General features: G+C 52.2%; 2 protein-coding genes across 2 annotated transcripts; both read right to left on the bottom strand.

The window, feature by feature from the left end:
* Nucleotides 1–31: 31 nt before the first annotated feature.
* LOC119718390 (uncharacterized) lies at nt 32–9,239 on the bottom strand. Its single transcript, XM_072023432.1, has 3 exons — nt 6,140–9,239; nt 4,938–5,010; nt 32–3,993 (listed from the first exon to the last, which is right to left on the bottom strand). The coding sequence occupies exons 1-3, from the start codon at nt 8,593–8,595 to the stop codon at nt 1,201–1,203; spliced, it is 5,322 nt and encodes a 1,773-aa protein (XP_071879533.1). The 5' UTR covers nt 8,596–9,239; the 3' UTR covers nt 32–1,200.
* Nucleotides 9,240–9,385: 146 nt separating this feature from the next.
* Nucleotides 9,386–17,546, bottom strand: LOC106019744 (protocadherin beta-15). The gene is made up of 2 exons (XM_038186548.2): nt 11,807–17,546; nt 9,386–10,320 (listed from the first exon to the last, which is right to left on the bottom strand). The coding sequence occupies exons 1-2, from the start codon at nt 14,186–14,188 to the stop codon at nt 10,231–10,233; spliced, it is 2,472 nt and encodes an 823-aa protein (XP_038042476.2). The 5' UTR covers nt 14,189–17,546; the 3' UTR covers nt 9,386–10,230.
* Nucleotides 17,547–17,984: the final 438 nt, after the last annotated feature.

Raw genomic sequence — 17,984 nt, 5'->3', positions numbered from 1 at the left:
ATAAATAAAAAAGCACCCAGACAGACAGTGACCCAGGACAACAGCATCCTTTTTATTGCCAGAATGGCACTTGGGAATTCATTCCATTTCACTTTTACAGACAAGGGTATACCAGCCTAAAAATAATTCAGTGTATAATGCAGCACAACAGAACATAAGGGTGTTTATGAATCTAGTCCCATATCACGATCTTTCCAACTACCCATCGTTATAGGTTGAGTATCAGCCCTTCTTAAGGGGAATTCATAAGACAATATTAAAATACACAGCCAAAGGAGAAAGGGAATAGAAAAGGAAGATGCAAGCATTCTTACAAAAACCTGGAAAACCAGACCATGAGAGCACTTCCCTTTCATTGAGGAACCCCTTCAAGCAAGAATGAAAATAATGACACAAAAAAGGATATTCCTTTTTAAAGCCTATCTTTCTTCTGCCTTGTAGACACAGGTCCTCTGAGGCAATGTATCAAGATGCCTTGCCATCCACCCAAACACAATGGTCAGGGTCATAGCTATGTTTAAGTACTGTCTATGTTGGAATTGGTAGTCCTGCTACAGTTCTGAGTCACTCCCAAGAACATGGACCACTGTAAAGTCTGGGTCGGCACATTTTTGCTGTGTCCTGCAGAAGATGGGATGGTGCAACCCAGTAAAATACATGGTTCATGCCAACCGAGGTGGAAGACCACACAGTGCAAAACCACATGGTGCTGACGTGACTCATACAGAGAGATCCAGGACTCAGCAAAGAAAGAGAGAAGCACTTCCACTGCAGTGATACACAGGGCTAAAACCTCTCTTCCCAGCAAACAAGATGAGGGCTATACTGCACTGTAAACTGCCCAGACTCACCATTGTGTTTCATCACATAGACTACGACAGGGTGCTTGTCAAGATTTTTCCTAATGACAAGCATTTAGCCAGAGAGACTGAATCTCACATTCCTCACAAAGCACCAATACCAGACCTGGAATATATCGTTGCCTGAGAAGAAAGGCCTTAGTTCTCTCATATATATACATATAATTTCTAAACTTTTTTGGGGGGGTGAAGAAAACAATACATCTGACTTGGTATTAGAGGGTCTTTTGTGAAGCCAATTACAAATGCAGATTTCATCTCCAGAAAACAAGACTGACTATCTTTAGCCAGATCCCTTCCAGCTCCAAGGCATGAAGCCTTTCACTGCGTGGACTCAGACCTAGTTAAAGGGAAGGCCATTAAAGTGTCCAACAGATGGTGTACCAGAGATGTCCAGGGCTGCATCCGCCATGGAGTTCTGGATGGGAGGGAAATCCTCTGTGTCACCAACACCTCTGCCTGTGCCAGAGTGCTGTGGTGGCAGGCTGGGGAGGATGGGCTTGAGGAACTTGAACTCACTGTTGCCCGACCCCGTGGTGAGGTTGATCTCGTAGCAATAGGCGTGGGGCAGGGTCCCAGCAGCAGCCCCAGCAGCCAGACTGCTCTGCAAGTTGCCTGTACCATACAGCACATGTCCTCCTTTCAGCTCCTTTCTCTTGCACACCTTGCAAGCAACAAAGGCGGCGACAGACGTGAGGAAGAGGAGGGAGACAAAGACCAGTGAAACGATTAAATAGATTGTCAGGGAGCTGTCTTCATCCTGCACAGCCAGCTCCTGCTGTGGCAGGTGATCCTGTGAGAGGCCGTTGAGCAGGAGTACGTTCAGTGCTGCAGTGGCCGACAGAGGTGGCCGCCCATTGTCACGCACCAGCACCTCGAGCTTCTGCTTCACGGCATCCCTCTCTGTCACTGGCCTCCTCAGACGCACCTCCCCATTTTGGCTGCCCACAGCAAACAGCCCGGGGTCTGTGGCCCTCAGCAGGTGGAAGGAAAGCCACGAGTTCTGACCAGAGTCCGCATCAACAGCCACCACTTTGGTGACCAGGTCCCCCACCTCAGCTGACGCTGGCACCAGCTCACTGGATGGCGGGCTGCTGTCCTGAGCAGGGTGCAACACCAGTGGGGCGTTGTCGTTCTCGTCCACGACAAGGAGGCAGACGGTGATGTTGGTGCTGAGGGGAGGGGACCCCGCATCGGTGGCACTCACCAGCACCTCAAGCTGCCTCACCTGCTCATAGTCCAGTGGACTCAGCACAAACACATGTCCGTTCTCTGAGTTCACGGAGATGCAGGAGCAGGGGTCCCGCTCAGTGGGGTGCACAGGCCTCAGGGAATAGGTCACCTTGGCATTGGGTCCTGCATCTGAGTCCGCTGCACTGACAGCCCCAACAAGCACTCCAGGGATATTGTTCTCTTGCACATACATGGTGTATGATGTCTGGTTGAAGACAGGGGCATTGTCATTGACATCGGAGATGTCCACAGTGAAGGTTTGGGTAGTGGTGAGAGGAGGAGATCCTGCGTCTGCTGCTGTGATGACCACAAGGTACTGAGATGTCTCCTCCCGATCCAACGTGCTCATGGTTACCAGCTCATAGTAATTCTTATAGGCTGGCCTCAGGGAGAAGGAGAGCTGGTCTTCAAGGGCACAGCTGATCTCCCCATTCACACCAGAATCCCGGTCCCTCACTGCAAATACAGCGACCACTGTCCCAGGCTCCGTGTTCTCGGGGAGGGGGCTGCTGAAGGAACTCACCACCACCTCTGGTGCATTGTCGTTCACATCCACCACCTCCACCAACACCTTGCAAAGTGCTGAGAGGCCCCCACCATCAGTTGCTCGCACACTGAGCTCATGTTTCTGTGTGGTCTCAAAGTCCAGGGCTTTTGCAACTCGAATTTCACCACTCATACTGTCAATTGTGAATGTGGACTGGCTGTCCTCAAGAACATTACTGAACCTATAGGAGATGTCACCATTCAGTCCCATGTCTGGATCTGTTGCAACTACGCTGATAATTACAGAACCTATTGCGGCATTTTCCAAAACACGTCCAATGTAATACTTCTGTGTGAATGTAGGAGCGTTGTCATTTACATCCAGAACTACGATGTGGATTTGGGTGGTCCCGCTCCTAGGTGGAGAGCCATCGTCTGTAGCAATGAGACTGAAAAGCAGCTCTGGCTGCTCCTCTCTGTCTAGTGTTTGATCTAACACCAAGTCGACAAACTTGTCATCGTCACTGTGAGTCCCGAAAGAGACACTAAAATATCCATTCTCGGGAGCGATAGTGTAAGCCTGGATACTGTTGCTGCCAACGTCCAGGTCCTGAGCCGCCTCCACGGGGAAACGCGAGCCAGGGTCGCTGGTTTCCGGGATCTGAAAAGTGACTCGTTCCTCGGGAAAGACCGGCGAGTGGTCGTTGACGTCCTCCACGGCCACCTCGACACGAAAGAACTGCAGCGGGTTTTCCAGCAGGAGCTCGAAGGCGAGCGTGCAGGTAAGCGAGCGGCCGCACATCTCCTCGCGATCGAGCCGCTCCGCCAGGACGAGGCGGCCGGTGGCGCGCTCTAAGCGAAAATGCTGCCGGCCGTCCGCGGAGGCAATGCGTGCCCGGCGAGCCGACAGCTGCGCCGGCGTCAGCCCCGCGTCCTCCGCCACGTTGGCCACCACGGAGCCGCTCTCCCCCTCCTCGGCTACGGAGTAGCGGATGGGCTCGCAGCGAACGCGCGGCACGCACAGCAAAGCACACAGACAAAGCACTTGCCTTGCAGACGCCATGGCGGGGCGGCGGACACCCTCCGTCTGCCGCAGTCCTCCGCGGGAAGCGGCGCCCGGCAGCAGCGCGGCGCCAAGGGCGGGCGCCCTCCCTCGCGGCCTCCCTCTCTCCCTCTCGCCGAGCTCGGCTGGCGGCCCGCAGCGCGGCACTCCGGGACCGGCAGCGGCTGCTGCGGAGGACGGCGCGGACGACCGCTCGCCGCCGCCTCCCGGCTGCGCTGCGCTGCGCTGCGCTGGGCTCGGCCGCCTCCCCGCTCGCAGCCGCTCGCCGCCGCCTTGGCCACGAGCACCACCCTGCGGCCTGCGGCGGGACTGCTCCGGGACGGGACGCGCTCCTGGCCGCCGACTCGCAGCCTTTCACAAACGCCGGCGTGTTCAAAGCTTGCCTGCAAACTATACGGCTACAAGGACTCTCTCAACAGCAGCAGGCTTTTTGTGGCTGGAATAGCGTTCGGGTGTTCTTTTCATTTCACCTTTACAGGAAAGCGTGTCCTGCGTGGCCGTGATTCAGCATATGACTGCAGTGAAAGCTGCGTGAGCTTTTCCAAATGTTCACTGCCATACCACCAATGTTCTAGCAACCTGTTTCTCTTGCTAAGCTCTAAGTCCTTCTTCAGGGGAATAGGTAATACAATGCTCCAACACAGCTCTTGCAGGAAATGAGAAATGGAAAAAGGAGACTGAAGGCTTTCTAAAACCATGGAACTAAACCCATGAAAAATCATGTCATGACTGCACCCTAGTCTCATGGAATATCTACAGGAAGTGGGAAGAAAAATGATGGAATAAAATTGGCAGACCGTATTTAAGTTTGTCTAGGGACAGAGTCGTTGTTCATTTACCTTAGAATCCAGGCAAACAGAAGTTCAGAGTGCTTTATAGTTACCATCATTCCCAGTATCATGAGTGCTTCTAGAGCTTTGAGGAAATCTCCAGGAGACAGCCAACCCACCTTTTCTAAACCACAGTTATATCTAATTGTGCACTTTTTTTTTCTGTCCTCTGGAGGTGATAGCACTCTGTCTAAGCATCTCTCTTGCTGGCCAAACTGGAGAAGCACACATCACAAATGTGTACACGGCCCATGCATCTCAGACACAGAGATCCAGGAACCAGCCAAGAAAGAGAGCAGTACTTGTGCTGCATGGAAACACAGGACTCACACCATCCTTTCCCTGCTGACATGGGGACAAGGCTAAAGTGCATTACATGAGCGTGACTCGCTTTGCTTTTAAGGAAGGATGGCCAAGGGGCATTACCATGAGAATGACTGTTGCCCAATTTCACCCTTGTGTTACATCCCAGAAAAAGGACAGGATGAGGTCCACTTGCTCCCTAACAAGCAGGACAAAGAATTTAAGGAACGAAACTCTTTAGCAAGACAAAGAACTTAAAGAGCCAATATAAAGAGCCAAACTCTACTTATGAAGCATTTCAGAAAAGCTACTCCCGAGATGGAACATATTTCCTGAAGGGAGGAAACTTTAATTTCTTTAATTTAATTTAATTTAATTTTCTCTTGGGGGGTGAAGAAAATCATTCATCTGACTTCTTAGAGGGTCATTTGCTAGGACAATTACAAGTGCAGTTTTAATCTCCAGGAAACAAGGGTAAGTGTCATGAGCTAGATCCCTTTCATCTCTGAAACACTAGGCAGGGTCTTGCCTCATCAGTGGTGATCAGATGGGAAGGACGATTTTCCCTAACCTGTTTGAGATACTCCACTGATGCAACGTGAGATATCATTAGCCTTCTTTATGACAAGGGCATGATGCTGCCTCAGGTTCCTCTTGGTGTCCATCGGGACCCCTGGGCCTTTTCCACCAGGCAGCTTTCATGGAACAAGGGATTCTTTCTCCCCAAGTGAAAGACTTTTCACCTCTCCTTGTGGACTGCTCCTGGTCGGGACGCGGTCCTGGCCGCTGCCTCTTGCAGCCACGCTCCATCGGGCACATGTGCACATGTCCCGCTGCCCGCCGCACACACTCAAAAGCAAAGGCAAAGCCTGCAGCGGGAGAAAACGCCGAGCTTGACGCAAACGCACCGGTAGCGCCCGCAGCTCCGCAGCCTCTCCGCCCTCTACAATCTGCGAGAGCCCGCCATGATGCCAACCTCGGCACCCTGCCACAAACCCAACCGTAACACAACGACAAACACAATTCCGAGGGCCAAGGAGAAGGACAAGGACAAACACAAAGCCCGAAGACTAGGAGAAGGCCTTTCAACCCCGCACAGCGAGGCGGAGGCTTTTTCCGGAGGCACCTGTCCGCCTTCTCTGCTCTGAGAAACCAGGAAGGGGCCTCCGCGTGGATCTCCCTATCAGGTATTGTGCACGCAGAAAAACAGCACATCACTACATCTACTCGAGATCGCATGGTGGGGACGAGACATGGGAAACGCTCCCAGACAGGTGCAAGCACAAAGGCACCTCCTGCTCTACCGTGCAGGCATGCGCGCTGCAACCGCCCGGGCTTGAGGAGAGCAGGCAGGCAGTTAGAGCGACGGAGGGGCTGCTGTCCCCTGCTCAGGTCTCTTCTGGCCAGCGCGCTGCGGGCTGCACTCAAGCATATTGCCCTTGCCAGCCTCCGCGCAGCCTGGTGGACTCTGAGGACTCGGCAGGACGGGCCTCAGGAACTTGAAGTCACTCTGTCCCGAGTCGTTGGTCAAATACATCTCGTAGTGGTAGCCCGGCCACAGATGTCCCCTGCCGGCCATGTCCCTGGCGTCGGCAGTCAAGTCGCTGTCAGCAGAGCTGCGAGCAGAGGAGTTCGGGAGCGCCGGGCAGAGGCGACCCTTGCACAGCGTGGTCCCCGAAAAGGCTGCGATGACTACAAGGAGGAGTGAGGAGATGCAGCAGAGGGAGGCGATGAGGTAGGTAGTAAGAAGGTCGTGGTCGCCCTCTTCCTGCTGCGGGCTTCCCGCATGCGCCTGCGAAAGCTGCAGGAAGGCTTCAGAGAAGCCGTCCACCAGGGTGATGGTGAGGGTGGCAGTGGAGGAGCGCGGTGGCTGCCCGCGGTCTCGCACCAACACGACGAGCCTGTGCCTGGGCGCGTCGCGCTCGGTCACGGCCCGCGCCGTGCGCACCTCACCGCTGTGCAGCCCCACGCGGAACAGCCCCGGCTCCGTCGCCTTGGCCAGCTCGTAGGACAGCCACGCGTTCTGCCCCGCGTCCGCGTCCACCGCCACCACCTTGGCCACCAGGTAACCTGCCTGCGCCCAGCGCGGCACCAACTCGCCCGCTGCCGCGCTGCCGTCGGGAGGTGGGTGCAGCACGACGGGCGCGTTGTCGTTCTCGTCCCGCACCAGCACCCGCAGCAGCGCCTCGGCGCTGAGCGCCGGCGAGCCCCCGTCAGCGGCGCGCACGGTCACCTCGAAGGCGTGCACCTCTTCGTAGTCCACTGGATGCAGAGCCCGCACTATGCCGCTCTCGGCCTCCACCGACAAGAAGGACCGCGCAGCGGAGACCTCCAGTGGAGTCAGCACCAGCATGTAGCTCACAAGGGCGTTTTCACCCGCGTCGGCGTCTGTGGCATTAAGGCGGCCCAGGATCGTCCCAGCGGGCTTGTTTTCACGTAGCACCATGTTGTAAATGGCCTGGGAGAAGGTGGGCGCGTTATCGTTCACGTCCGAGAGCCGCACCACCAGCGTCTTCGATGTTGAGAGTTCAGGAGTACCCGCGTCACTGGCCCGCACCGTCACGTTGTACCCCGACACCTTCTCTCGGTCCAACGCCTCCAATGTCACTAGCGCGTACGCTTCACCCACCAGCGGCAAAATGCTGAAGGGCTGCTCGCCCAGCAGCTCGCAGCTCGTCCTGCCGTTGTCCCCTGAGTCCCGGTCCCGCACGCTGAAGAGGGCCACCACCGTGTTCAGCGGGGCTGCTTCGGAGAGGCTGCTGGTGAGGGAGGTGATTGTTACCTCGGGGGCGTTGTCGTTCACGTCCTGCACCCCCACCTCCACCTTGCAGTTCGCAGACAGGCCTCCTCCATCCGTGGCCTGGACGTCTATCTCGTAGGTCTTTATTTCTTCATAATCCAGTGTTTTTTTGAGTCGAATCTGCCCTGTCTCTGAATTTATTTTAAATGTCTCTCGATTATCCTCTGAATTTTGAACTATGGAATAGGCTATTTCCCCGTTCATTCCTGAGTCTAAATCTTTAGCAGACACGACTGCCACCAAGGTATCCTCGGAGCTATTTTCTAATACTCGGACCTTATACAGATTCTGCGTAAATACTGGAATGTTGTCATTTGCATCCAGGACTACCACGCGGATAACGGCTGTACCAGAGCGCGGTGGAAACCCACCATCCACAGCCGTGATGCTAAAAACCACTTCTGCCTGCTTTTCCCGGTCTAGCTCTCTGTCCAACACCAGCTCAGCGTGCCTTCTGCCGTCACTACGCTGCCGAGTGTAGATATGGAAATAACCGTTCGAGCTGATGTTGTAATGGTGAACACTGTTGTTCCCCACATCTGGATCCTGAGCGCTTTCCAGTAAAAAACGAGCTTTCGGCTTTGTAGTTTCCGAGATCTTTAAAATTATCTCTTTATTTAAGAACACGGGAGCATGATCATTAATGTCTGTGAGGCTTACCTCGGCGCGGAAGGACTGCAGTGGACCCTCCAACAATACATCGAAACGTACCAGGCAGGGCTCGCTCTGCCCGCACAGCTCCTCCCGATCCATCTGTTCTCGCACAAACAAATCCCCGGTGTGCTGATCCAGTTGAAAATACTGTTTTTCTCCTACAGGAACGAGTCGAACCTGTCGAGTCGACAATTCCTCAGCGGTCAGTCCCAAATCCTTAACTATATTTCCCACAAGGGAGCCCCTCGCCGCCTCTTCGGGCACAGAGTACCGGGCGGTTTCTGCTCTCCCCCCCGACACGCAGAGAAGCAGTATTACAAACAACGCTCGCCCTGGAAGCGGTTCCTCCCTCTTTCTCAGCTCCATTTCCCTCTCGGCTAACCTTCCTTCCCCCTCCGTGAGCAGAATGGAGGTGTTGGTCTATCCCGCCGACCCCCGAGCGGAGCAGCCCCGGCTGGTCGAGCCCAAGGGTCGTGGAGCCGGGAGCTACGCAGAGCCTCTGCGGTCAGCAGCGGCACCAGGCGGCCGGCGTGCGAAAGTACACGGAGATCTCTGCAAAACCGCAAAAACAAGAGACAAACTGCTCGATTTCTTGCTCTGAAACTATCTTTAACTCCCAGTACTATTCTGTTAAAAGTTCGAATAAGCAATGCTTCTTTTTGCCTTTTATCTGAAAATGAGATCTATCTGAGGCTGCTTTTTCCTAGTGTCCTTCCCTAAAATGGCTCCGATTTTTTGTGCATACTGAATAAGTGATTTTCAGGCCCTTTAGCTAAAAAGCTGTGTACAGCATCCAGAATGAGCCGGTCCATTAACCTTGCCAGTGATCGCTAGATGGTTCCCTTTATTAGTTTTTGGACTGTTTTCTCGAATGGATTGAAATTGTTCCCGATTCACAACCTGTCAGGCCAGAAGCCCTTGCAAAGGGGCTCGGGCAGCATCTCTCTTTTCTCACCGATCTTAGCACGACTCAGACAAACCCACCCCACCCTGCTCTGGCAGAAGAACACCCTCTTCCCAAGATGTTCTGATTTGCCTTGTAAAATACCCACTTCTAATGCATGGATTTATTCTCAAAATACAACTCTTGGGGTGGGTATTACCTAGGCGATTACTGTGACAAGTGGTCTTTGAGATAGCACACTCACACGAGGGATTTACAGGTACCTTTTATTGTTTATTTTGTCATCAGGAGTTTTATTCTTTTAAACGTGTGAGTGACAGGAAATACTACCTTACTTTATATTTTAATACCGATTAGTGAAAGTAAAGGAAAACGGAATGCTCCTTGACTTTCTATATTCTAGAGTGCCTTCAGATTATTGTTAACGTTTTACTGTTAAAACACAAACAGTATTTTTAATTCTCTACTACCTTATATTCGATAATCCTGAAACGCTCTTTAACTGTTGATTTCGGCTTTATTATGAAAGAAAACGAAACAAATTTAGAAAGGGAATACAGTGCTCAAAGACCACTCTACTTCATGGACAACGTGTAAACTCATGATCGATTACAGTGTGCCAATGTCAGCCACTTCGAAAGTAATTTCCTTATGTTTGTTATTAAAAACTCCCTTGCAAGCCTCATTTAATTTAATAGCTGTATGACCTGGCATTCAACAAGTAGCAGAAAACCAAAACGTTATGAAGGAGCCCTCTTCACAATAACAAATAATACAGAAAAGCTGATGTAGGAAAAGCATATCTTGAACATGTTTCTGTTTTCATGTTTCCCTTAACATTCAGGAGAAATAGCACTCTCTCACAAGCATACATCAAGTCTCAGTGTAATCAGCATGCAACATAGTCCTCCTCCATCCTTATCACAATTTCAAAATACCTATATGAACAAAATACTGTTTAAGATGAGAGTCCTTGCTGTCTCACAGAGGACTTGTACCTCACTGGTACTTTTTTGGTGCATGTTCCGTCTCTCTGCTCTCCTTTCCCTGTGAGGACGTTAGCCAGTGAGGACCAAGATGTTTGTCTTTCTCCTCACTTACTGATTGGTGAGCCAAGGATTTTGATCAGAACTGGCATTTTCCTCTGCTGGCCTGGGACCCGTGCCTTCAGAGAGGGGAACTCGACCCTGCGAAGAGCAGAATGGAGTGTTGATATTTGGACGTCGAGGGTAAGCAGCTGTCAGCGAGACGCTTAGAGGGCTTGTCTTAAACCAGTGCGTGAGTCAAAGAGGGAGGAAGGATGGGAGTCAGGTCTCTGACCTGAACGAGGTAAAATAAAAGCCCTAAAGCGTCCTCCTATATGGACAACAAAAAGTCACCACTGGAAAGTTTTTATTAATTTGGGGGAGGGGGGGGGAATGGGGGAGGCAGAAGAGGATTTAAAACAGGAAGAGCTCCAAACCTGTTTCTCGCAAACAGAAAACGTGATTTAATGTTGATATTTCGTGGTGGGTCTTTGTGTCCTCTTAATGCCACTGCCATGGCAGTTCTGAGAACCTGTGGTAATGTGAGGCCAAGTCATCAGTGGTTATTAAATTTGAAGACGTTACGGAGTGACCATAAAAAGGTGGTTGTGGGTCTCCTTTCTCATATATGTCCATTTTGCAGACTCACGTGAAGTTTTAGATGGGCATCAGACACAAATAACCCCACCTTTAGAGGCAACTTGGACTCAATGTGAGAATGAGGAGAGGAGGAGCTGTTTCGATAATCATTATTGGTCTCCCCCATATTGTTTGAACAGACGGACGTTAAACGCCTTAGATAAGACTCATTATAAGTTCACAGCACCGTGAAGTGAGATACTGGTACTGTCGGAGAGCACCCGACTGGGCCAGGAAGGGACAAAGAGGTTGCCTTGTAAAGCCCCGATCTCCATATTTTGATGGGCAATTTTTTTTTTTTTTTTTATGGCCAATAATTGTTTTGATGGCTTTTGTTAACAAAGGCCACAAAAATATACCGGATTTTCATGATATATAGCTCCGTGGACCACGGCAGATTGTGAGACAGCTTGGCTTCAGCACCACTATCCCAGTAAGCAGCACCTGCCAGCGCCGTGCACCAGCTCTTGATAACAGTGCAGGGGACGCCATCAGAAGGGTGACACCCCGACCCACCTCTGCCCCCGTAGACCCTGTTGCTACCAATGAACACGGATACCACGACACCAGAGATAGTGTCTCCGGGAGTGGTGTCGTTCCTGCACCCGGCCCCTACAGACTCTACACAAGACGTGGGCAGGACCCACTGTGTGGCTCCCGCATCCATCCTCCTGGTTCACATCTTCTCATGGTCCAGCTGCCCCCCCCCCCCCCCCCCCCCCCCTTGGGATGACACCACAGACTTAATCTCACACAAATGACCAGGGCATGAAGCCGAATGCAGAGCCGCGGTTAGACCGCATTTGGGGAGCAGCCGAGCGCGCGGCGGCGGCTCTGACACTACCACCACCCACTCCTATCTTTCCGGCGACTCTTTCAGGACCAGCTCCGCCACTTTGCTGCTCCCTACTGCCCCACTTCTACATTCAGGGATGATTCCCGACCCCTCTGCTCCCTCCCCGCCCTCCCCCCCCCCCACCCGTCACCTCGGCCCGCGCAGGTCCCTCACCTGTGCAGCCCAGTCGGCTTCTTCCCCGAGGTTGGCCGAGCACACCGAGCTCCGCTGGTCGCCCGGGCCGTGGGGCAGCCCATCTGGGAAGCAGGGGAAGAGGGGCCTAAGGAAGTGGAACTCGCTGTTGACGGTCCCGGCGGCGAAGCAGACATCGTATACATAGCTACGGGGCAAAGAGCCAGCGCTGCTCTCAGCGGCAGATTTCGGGAAAGTGGGCAAGGGCCCCGCCATGCTCTGCCTGGCCCGCCGCAACCTCACAACCACGGCGGCCGCTGCAGTGGCCAGGAACAGCGCGGACACGCAGGACAAGCAGATGATGAGGTACAGGGTGAGCCTCCCGTCGGGATCGGTGGCCGGCGCCTCTTCGCTCACACGCAAGTGGGCTTCAGAGAAGCCGTCCACCAGGGTGATGGTGAGGGTGGCAGTGGAGGAGCGCGGTGGCTGCCCGCGGTCTCGCACCAGCACGACGAGCCTGTGCCTGGGCGCGTCGCGCTCGGTCACGGCCCGCGCCGTGCGCACCTCGCCGTTGTGCAGTCCCACGCGGAACAGCCCCGGCTCCGTCGCCTTGGCCAGCTCGTAGGACAGCCACGCGTTTTGCCCCGCGTCCGCGTCCACCGCCACCACCTTGGCCACCAGGTAACCTGCTTGCGCCCAGCGCGGCACCAACTCGCCCGCTGCCGCGCTGCCGTCGGGAGGTGGGTGCAGCACGACGGGCGCGTTGTCGTTCTCGTCCCGCACCAGCATCCGCAGCAGCGCCTCGGCGCTGAGCGCCGGCGAGCCCCCGTCAGCGGCGCGCACGGTCACCTCGATGGCGCGCACCTCTTCGTAGTCTAGTGGGCGGAGGATGTAAACGTCCCCATTTTCAGAGTTGATCGACACGTCGGGATGCTCTTTGTCCTCTCGCACCAGAGCGTAGCTCACACGGGAGTTTTTACCCGCATCGGCGTCCGTGGCATTTACGTTGCCGATCCGGAGCATGGGGTTGTTGTTCTCGTTCACTGATATGGTATAAACGTCCTGTGTGAACTCCGGGGGATTGTCGTTCACATCGGATATCTGCACGAAGATTCTTTCCCGAGAACTCAGCCGAGATCTGCCCCAGTCTATGGCTGTGATGGTGATGTTGTACTCCGCCGTCCTTTCCCTGTCCAGGGCCGCGTTTGTGCGCAGCTCGTAGTAATTGTCGAAAGTGGGGGTGAGACTGAAGGGCAAATCGACATCGATCGCGCACTCCGTCCTACCGTTGTCTCCCGAGTCCCGGTCCCGCACGCTGAACAGGGCCACCACGGTTCGGGGCGGGGCATCCTCAGGGATAGAGGCAGTGAGGGAGGTGAGCGCTATCTCCGGGGCGTTGTCGTTCACGTCCAGCACCTCCACATGCACTTTGCAATGTGCAGACAGCCCTCCTCCATCGGTGGCTCTCACCACCAACTTGTGTTTTTTTGTTTCTTCGAAATCCAGGTTGCCCGAGACCCGGATCTCTCCGGTGGCAGCGTTCAGCTCGAAGAGCTGGCGGGACCGCTCCGATGTCTGGGTGAAGGCATACCGCACTCTGCCGTAGGACCCTTCGTCGGGATCCGCGGCCGCGACCCTAACCACCAGCTGCTCTGGGGGGCTGTTTTCAGCCACGCGGACCTCGTAGACCTCCCGGGAGAAGACCGGAATATTGTCGTTGGCATCCAGCACAACGATCCGGACCTGAGCCGTGCCTGACCTGGGCGGCGAGCCCCCGTCGATGGCGGAGAGGAGTAAATTCACCTCCCCCTGCTGTTCGCGGTCCAGCTGCCTCTGTAGGACGAGTTCCGCGTATTTAGCTCCATCTTTCCCTGTTCCGAGAGCGAGGGAGAAATGTGAATTGGACCCGAGGCTGTAGTTCTGCAGGCCGTTGCTCCCCACGTCCATGTCCTGGGCGGTTTCTAGGGGGAAACGAGTCCCGGGGGATGTTGTTTCCAGAATTTCCAAAACCATTTCCTTCTCCGGGAATACGGGAGAGTTGTCGTTCACGTCACGAACCTCCACCTCCCCTCGGATCAGCTGCACCGGACTTTCAAATAATATCTTAAAGAAGAGTGTGCAGATATCGCTCTGCGGACAGATCGCCTCTCGGTCCAGCGTATTCTTTACCGTCAGGACTCCGGTGTTTAGATTGAGGCGGAAATACTGCTCGTTCCCCTCGGACACAACACGGGCATTGCGAGACGCGAGTTGGCTCGGAGAAACGCCCAGATCCTTTGCGATATTGGCGACAAAGGAGTCCCTCTCCATTTCCTCCGCCAGAGAATAGCGGAGGGTTTCGGCCCCGCTCTGACACACGCAAATGCACAGAACAAACAAGACCACTTGCCTCTCAGTGCCTCTGCTCTGTCTCCCAAACGCCATGACTCTCCAAATAAGCCCTCCTTTCCGGGCATCAGCCGTTGTTCCCCGTATTTTAAAGGAAGGCAGAGCGATGTTTGTCAGGAATCATGAAGCCTGAAACCCCCCCGGCTCCGTGCCCCGCCGCCCTTCCAGCAGCTCACACGGTTTTTCTGTCTCCCTGTGTCTGAAAAGCCGGTGCAGAGAAGAATCTGCCGGTCCGTGGCCAACACCCCCACCCAGCGTTTCAAGGGGGAATATATTCTTTGCACTCGGGACAGAGCTGCTGATCTCATGTTTGCTGCTTGAATCTCCACTCTTCTTACCAACAGAAGCCAAAAGTTGTAGTGTTTGCTGTATTTGAAGAAGTCTTGCTCTCCATACAGAGTGACAACATTTTGGGTATCATTTTCCAGCCCACCACCGCGAACTCTTCAAATACAGCTTTCAGTTTTCCTCTGTGCTGTAGAGGGATTGCGAAAAGATGTCACTTCCACGGGATGAATAGTGGTGTTTGCCTTCTTTGTCTCATGTTAATCAGCACAGGACAATCAGCAAGTGGGGCATGCTAATGTCAGGGAAACTGTTGAATAGGAGAGCTGGTGCCAGAGAGCTTATAGGGAAAGGTCTAGGAAGTAAATGATTCACCATCACTCTATCTCGCAATTTCACTAAAATGTTACTAAAATGACATGTCATCCTAACGTTGTTCACGTCACTTTGTGTGTCACACTTTGCCCAGACAACACAGGATTCCCATGCTTTGCTGTGTGAAAAGCGTCTTTCTCCGTGAGTTGGCCGTGAACCTTCCCTTGCTCCCACGCCAAGGTGTGTCACCACAAAACCCAGAACTCACACGTTCATGAAAAATGTCCCCAGCCGTACACAAACGTAAAAATTCTGTAACCTGCTTTCACATTTTGGAGATGTATCTCCCTTTCTCCTCTGACATTACCACACGATTTAGAAATACCTGCAAGGACGTTGTGCTCAGAGATCAAACCTGAACTCCTGCACTTGTGTAAGGTTATTTAAGGCTATTTAATACAAAGGGCAAGAAAATTAAACACCTAGAGACACAAACTTTAACGACCAGTGACAATGACAAAGACCACGAACCTTAGGATACTGGTTGATGGGCCATTAAAGGAGCTATCCAAGTGTAGATTCCAAGAGGTTCTACCAGACACGGAAAGGAAAGGACATTAACATGGATTGTCAGAAAGGATGTCGTAAGAAACAACAAAATGATTATGAGATGTTGGAGGTGTGTGTAGGAATCTTCAGAATTTATTATGGGATGATTAGAGGCAGGATCATTCTCAGGGAAAGGTATAATTCGCCTCTTTGGGAGGATCTGGGAGGAATAAATACAAGGAAGTGGAGGAGGGAGGTGGGAAGCGTGCCAGATAAGAGATAAAGTCCCCAGGGCACACATCGCCAGCCCTGAAGATCGCGTTACGTCACGACTACTCTTGCAGACTCTGGGCAAGATCTGGCCAGGACACATACAAGGTACCGATGATGCACATAGCTGCCCTTGAGACCAAGTCTTCCTTCCTTCCTTGGATGTGTCTTTCTCTCTGGTTTCTATCGTTATCAGCAACACAGAAGCTTGTTGTAAAAACAACTATAGGTTAAGTACATCAGTAGATGAAGTTGGTTGGGAATGCGGTTCCTCATTCACGTCATGGAGAAATAACAGTGGCACCTGGTATCCATTTGCTTGTGCCCTCACCAGTGCTCCTACGCAGTCCTTGGAACCTCAGAGAGAGGAAGGTGGACCTGTAACCTTGCTTTACTGTAAATCCTTGGCTCCACTAAGGCAGAGAACAAATCCAGGTGGAGAATATTTCACTTCATTTCTGAAGAGGGACATTATCCTTCAGCTTCAGGTGTAGAAGGGTTTAAAAGGAACAACGATCCTTAACAGAACTCTTAGCTTCAATAATATCTTTGTATATCAGAAGTTGTTGCCCTTAGATTGAAGGTCACACTCTTTCAGATTGTAGAGAAACATAAAATGAAGTAAATCACTTATTCATTGGATAGCTAATGACTCCGTCTTCCATTGAGTTACAACAATAAAATGAGTGTGTATGGAAAAGCCTCACAGGAAAAGCAAGAAGTAACTGTGCTGCCAGGTGAAGGTACAATGTGTGTAGGACAGACTAAAGAACCATAGCCATAATATTACATAATCTGCATAAATTTGTCAGAGAATTTGCTTATCTCCTTAAACACATAGTGATGTTGCAGGCTTTCTTGATTTTTTGTTTAGTGATAATTCCTTTACCCTAAGAACGTTGTTTAAAATAAACAAAACCTAGTTCTTCTTTAAAAGACTCACACCTTAAATCTAGGAAAGAGCTACGGCAACATATTTTACTCATTTCCTGTTGGGTCTCCACGTTTAAGGACGTTGGGTCTCCACGTTTAATTCCTAAAAATAGAATTCTTCCCGCATTTCTGCATTCTGAGCAATTTCAGTTTCAAAATCCCCTGCCTGGTCTTCAGTCTGGGAATTCAGATCATGCGAGTGAAAGCTCACTGTTCCCACGTCATGTTTGGCTCTCCCCGATAAAAACTTCTGCACCATCCCTGGAGCCACTGCCCCGCAGCTGTGAGAACCGCCTTCTCTGGCACGCCCTGTGGCTCGGGAGGAACATTCCCTCAGAATGAAAGCACAGATGCTTTCCAGAACCAGTGTGCTTTCCATGGCCGAGTGCAAGGAGGGAGCCACACTATCCTTCCCAGCCAGCTCTCAGGACGAATTTCTTCTTACTCTTCTGGCACTCAATCCCCAGCGCTCCCGCAGAGCTTCTGCCCTGAGCTCCTCAGCTGGATGCAAAAGTGATGAAAGTCGGGAGAATCATTCCGCACCTCCTGGCTCTCCTTTATATGACAAATACTACTGGTATATATCCTATTTGTGGTTTACTGAGAGACAAACCAGCCTCCTCTCTGCATTCAGTCCAGTTCATGCTTCCCCAATCACTCTGTTAAACGTAAACATTTCTTTCTCGCGGTACTAAGCCGATGCTTACCAGCCAACGGGCTCTGCCTGACTCCATATTCCCCAGGAACGGTGTACTGCATCAGCAGGCAGTTACAGCCTGGGTGACCTTCTTCCTCCTTCACATTCCCAATTCTGTCGTGTGCTCTTGGAAGTTCCAGACGGTTCTTGATGCGGCAGATCCCTTAGAAAGCCTTAGAACTGGGGTGTATTCCAGAGCAAGCAGGATATTTCGGCTGGGCTCTCAGCTAACGTCAGCCGTGCAGCATCTGGCTGGTGCTCACAGGTTTCTCACTGCCCGGCAGCGGCACTGGGCGTCCAGAGCAGGAACTACACATGGGCGTTTACCCGCCAGCCTCAGCACGCCCCTCCTCCGTCAGGTGTTGCCTATTGCTAGAGTAAATTATGGAATACACTTCCCACCTGAAGTATTTGGCAAATACACACTTACTTAGTACTTACTGAGACATCTCTAGCACTAAGAATCCAAGACAGTACGAAACGTCCTGAAGGTGTCCTATACAAACATTGTGTTAAATGTTCTTGACAAAGATGTGTGCTACGGGCAAACGTTGGGAGACTGCTTGTGCATTGTACAGAACATATTCTAGAAGCAGAGAGATAATCTACAAGTTTTCAAGCACACACCAGTTGCAGGAGGCTCAGAGCTTTGGATACTTTCTTTTTCACAAGAGAATCTCTAGCTGCTGTGTGTTCTCCCTAAGGTAATCTGAAGTGAAGAATTAGCTCAGTATTAATATCAATATATTTCCTCCTGTGTAATAGTACTTCATTTCTACTAAC

This window comes from Anas platyrhynchos, chromosome 14 (assembly GCF_047663525.1).
Source record: "Anas platyrhynchos isolate ZD024472 breed Pekin duck chromosome 14, IASCAAS_PekinDuck_T2T, whole genome shotgun sequence".
NCBI classification, from domain to species: Eukaryota; Metazoa; Chordata; class Aves; order Anseriformes; family Anatidae; genus Anas; species Anas platyrhynchos.
This window is presented reverse-complemented; position numbering and strand designations above follow the sequence as displayed.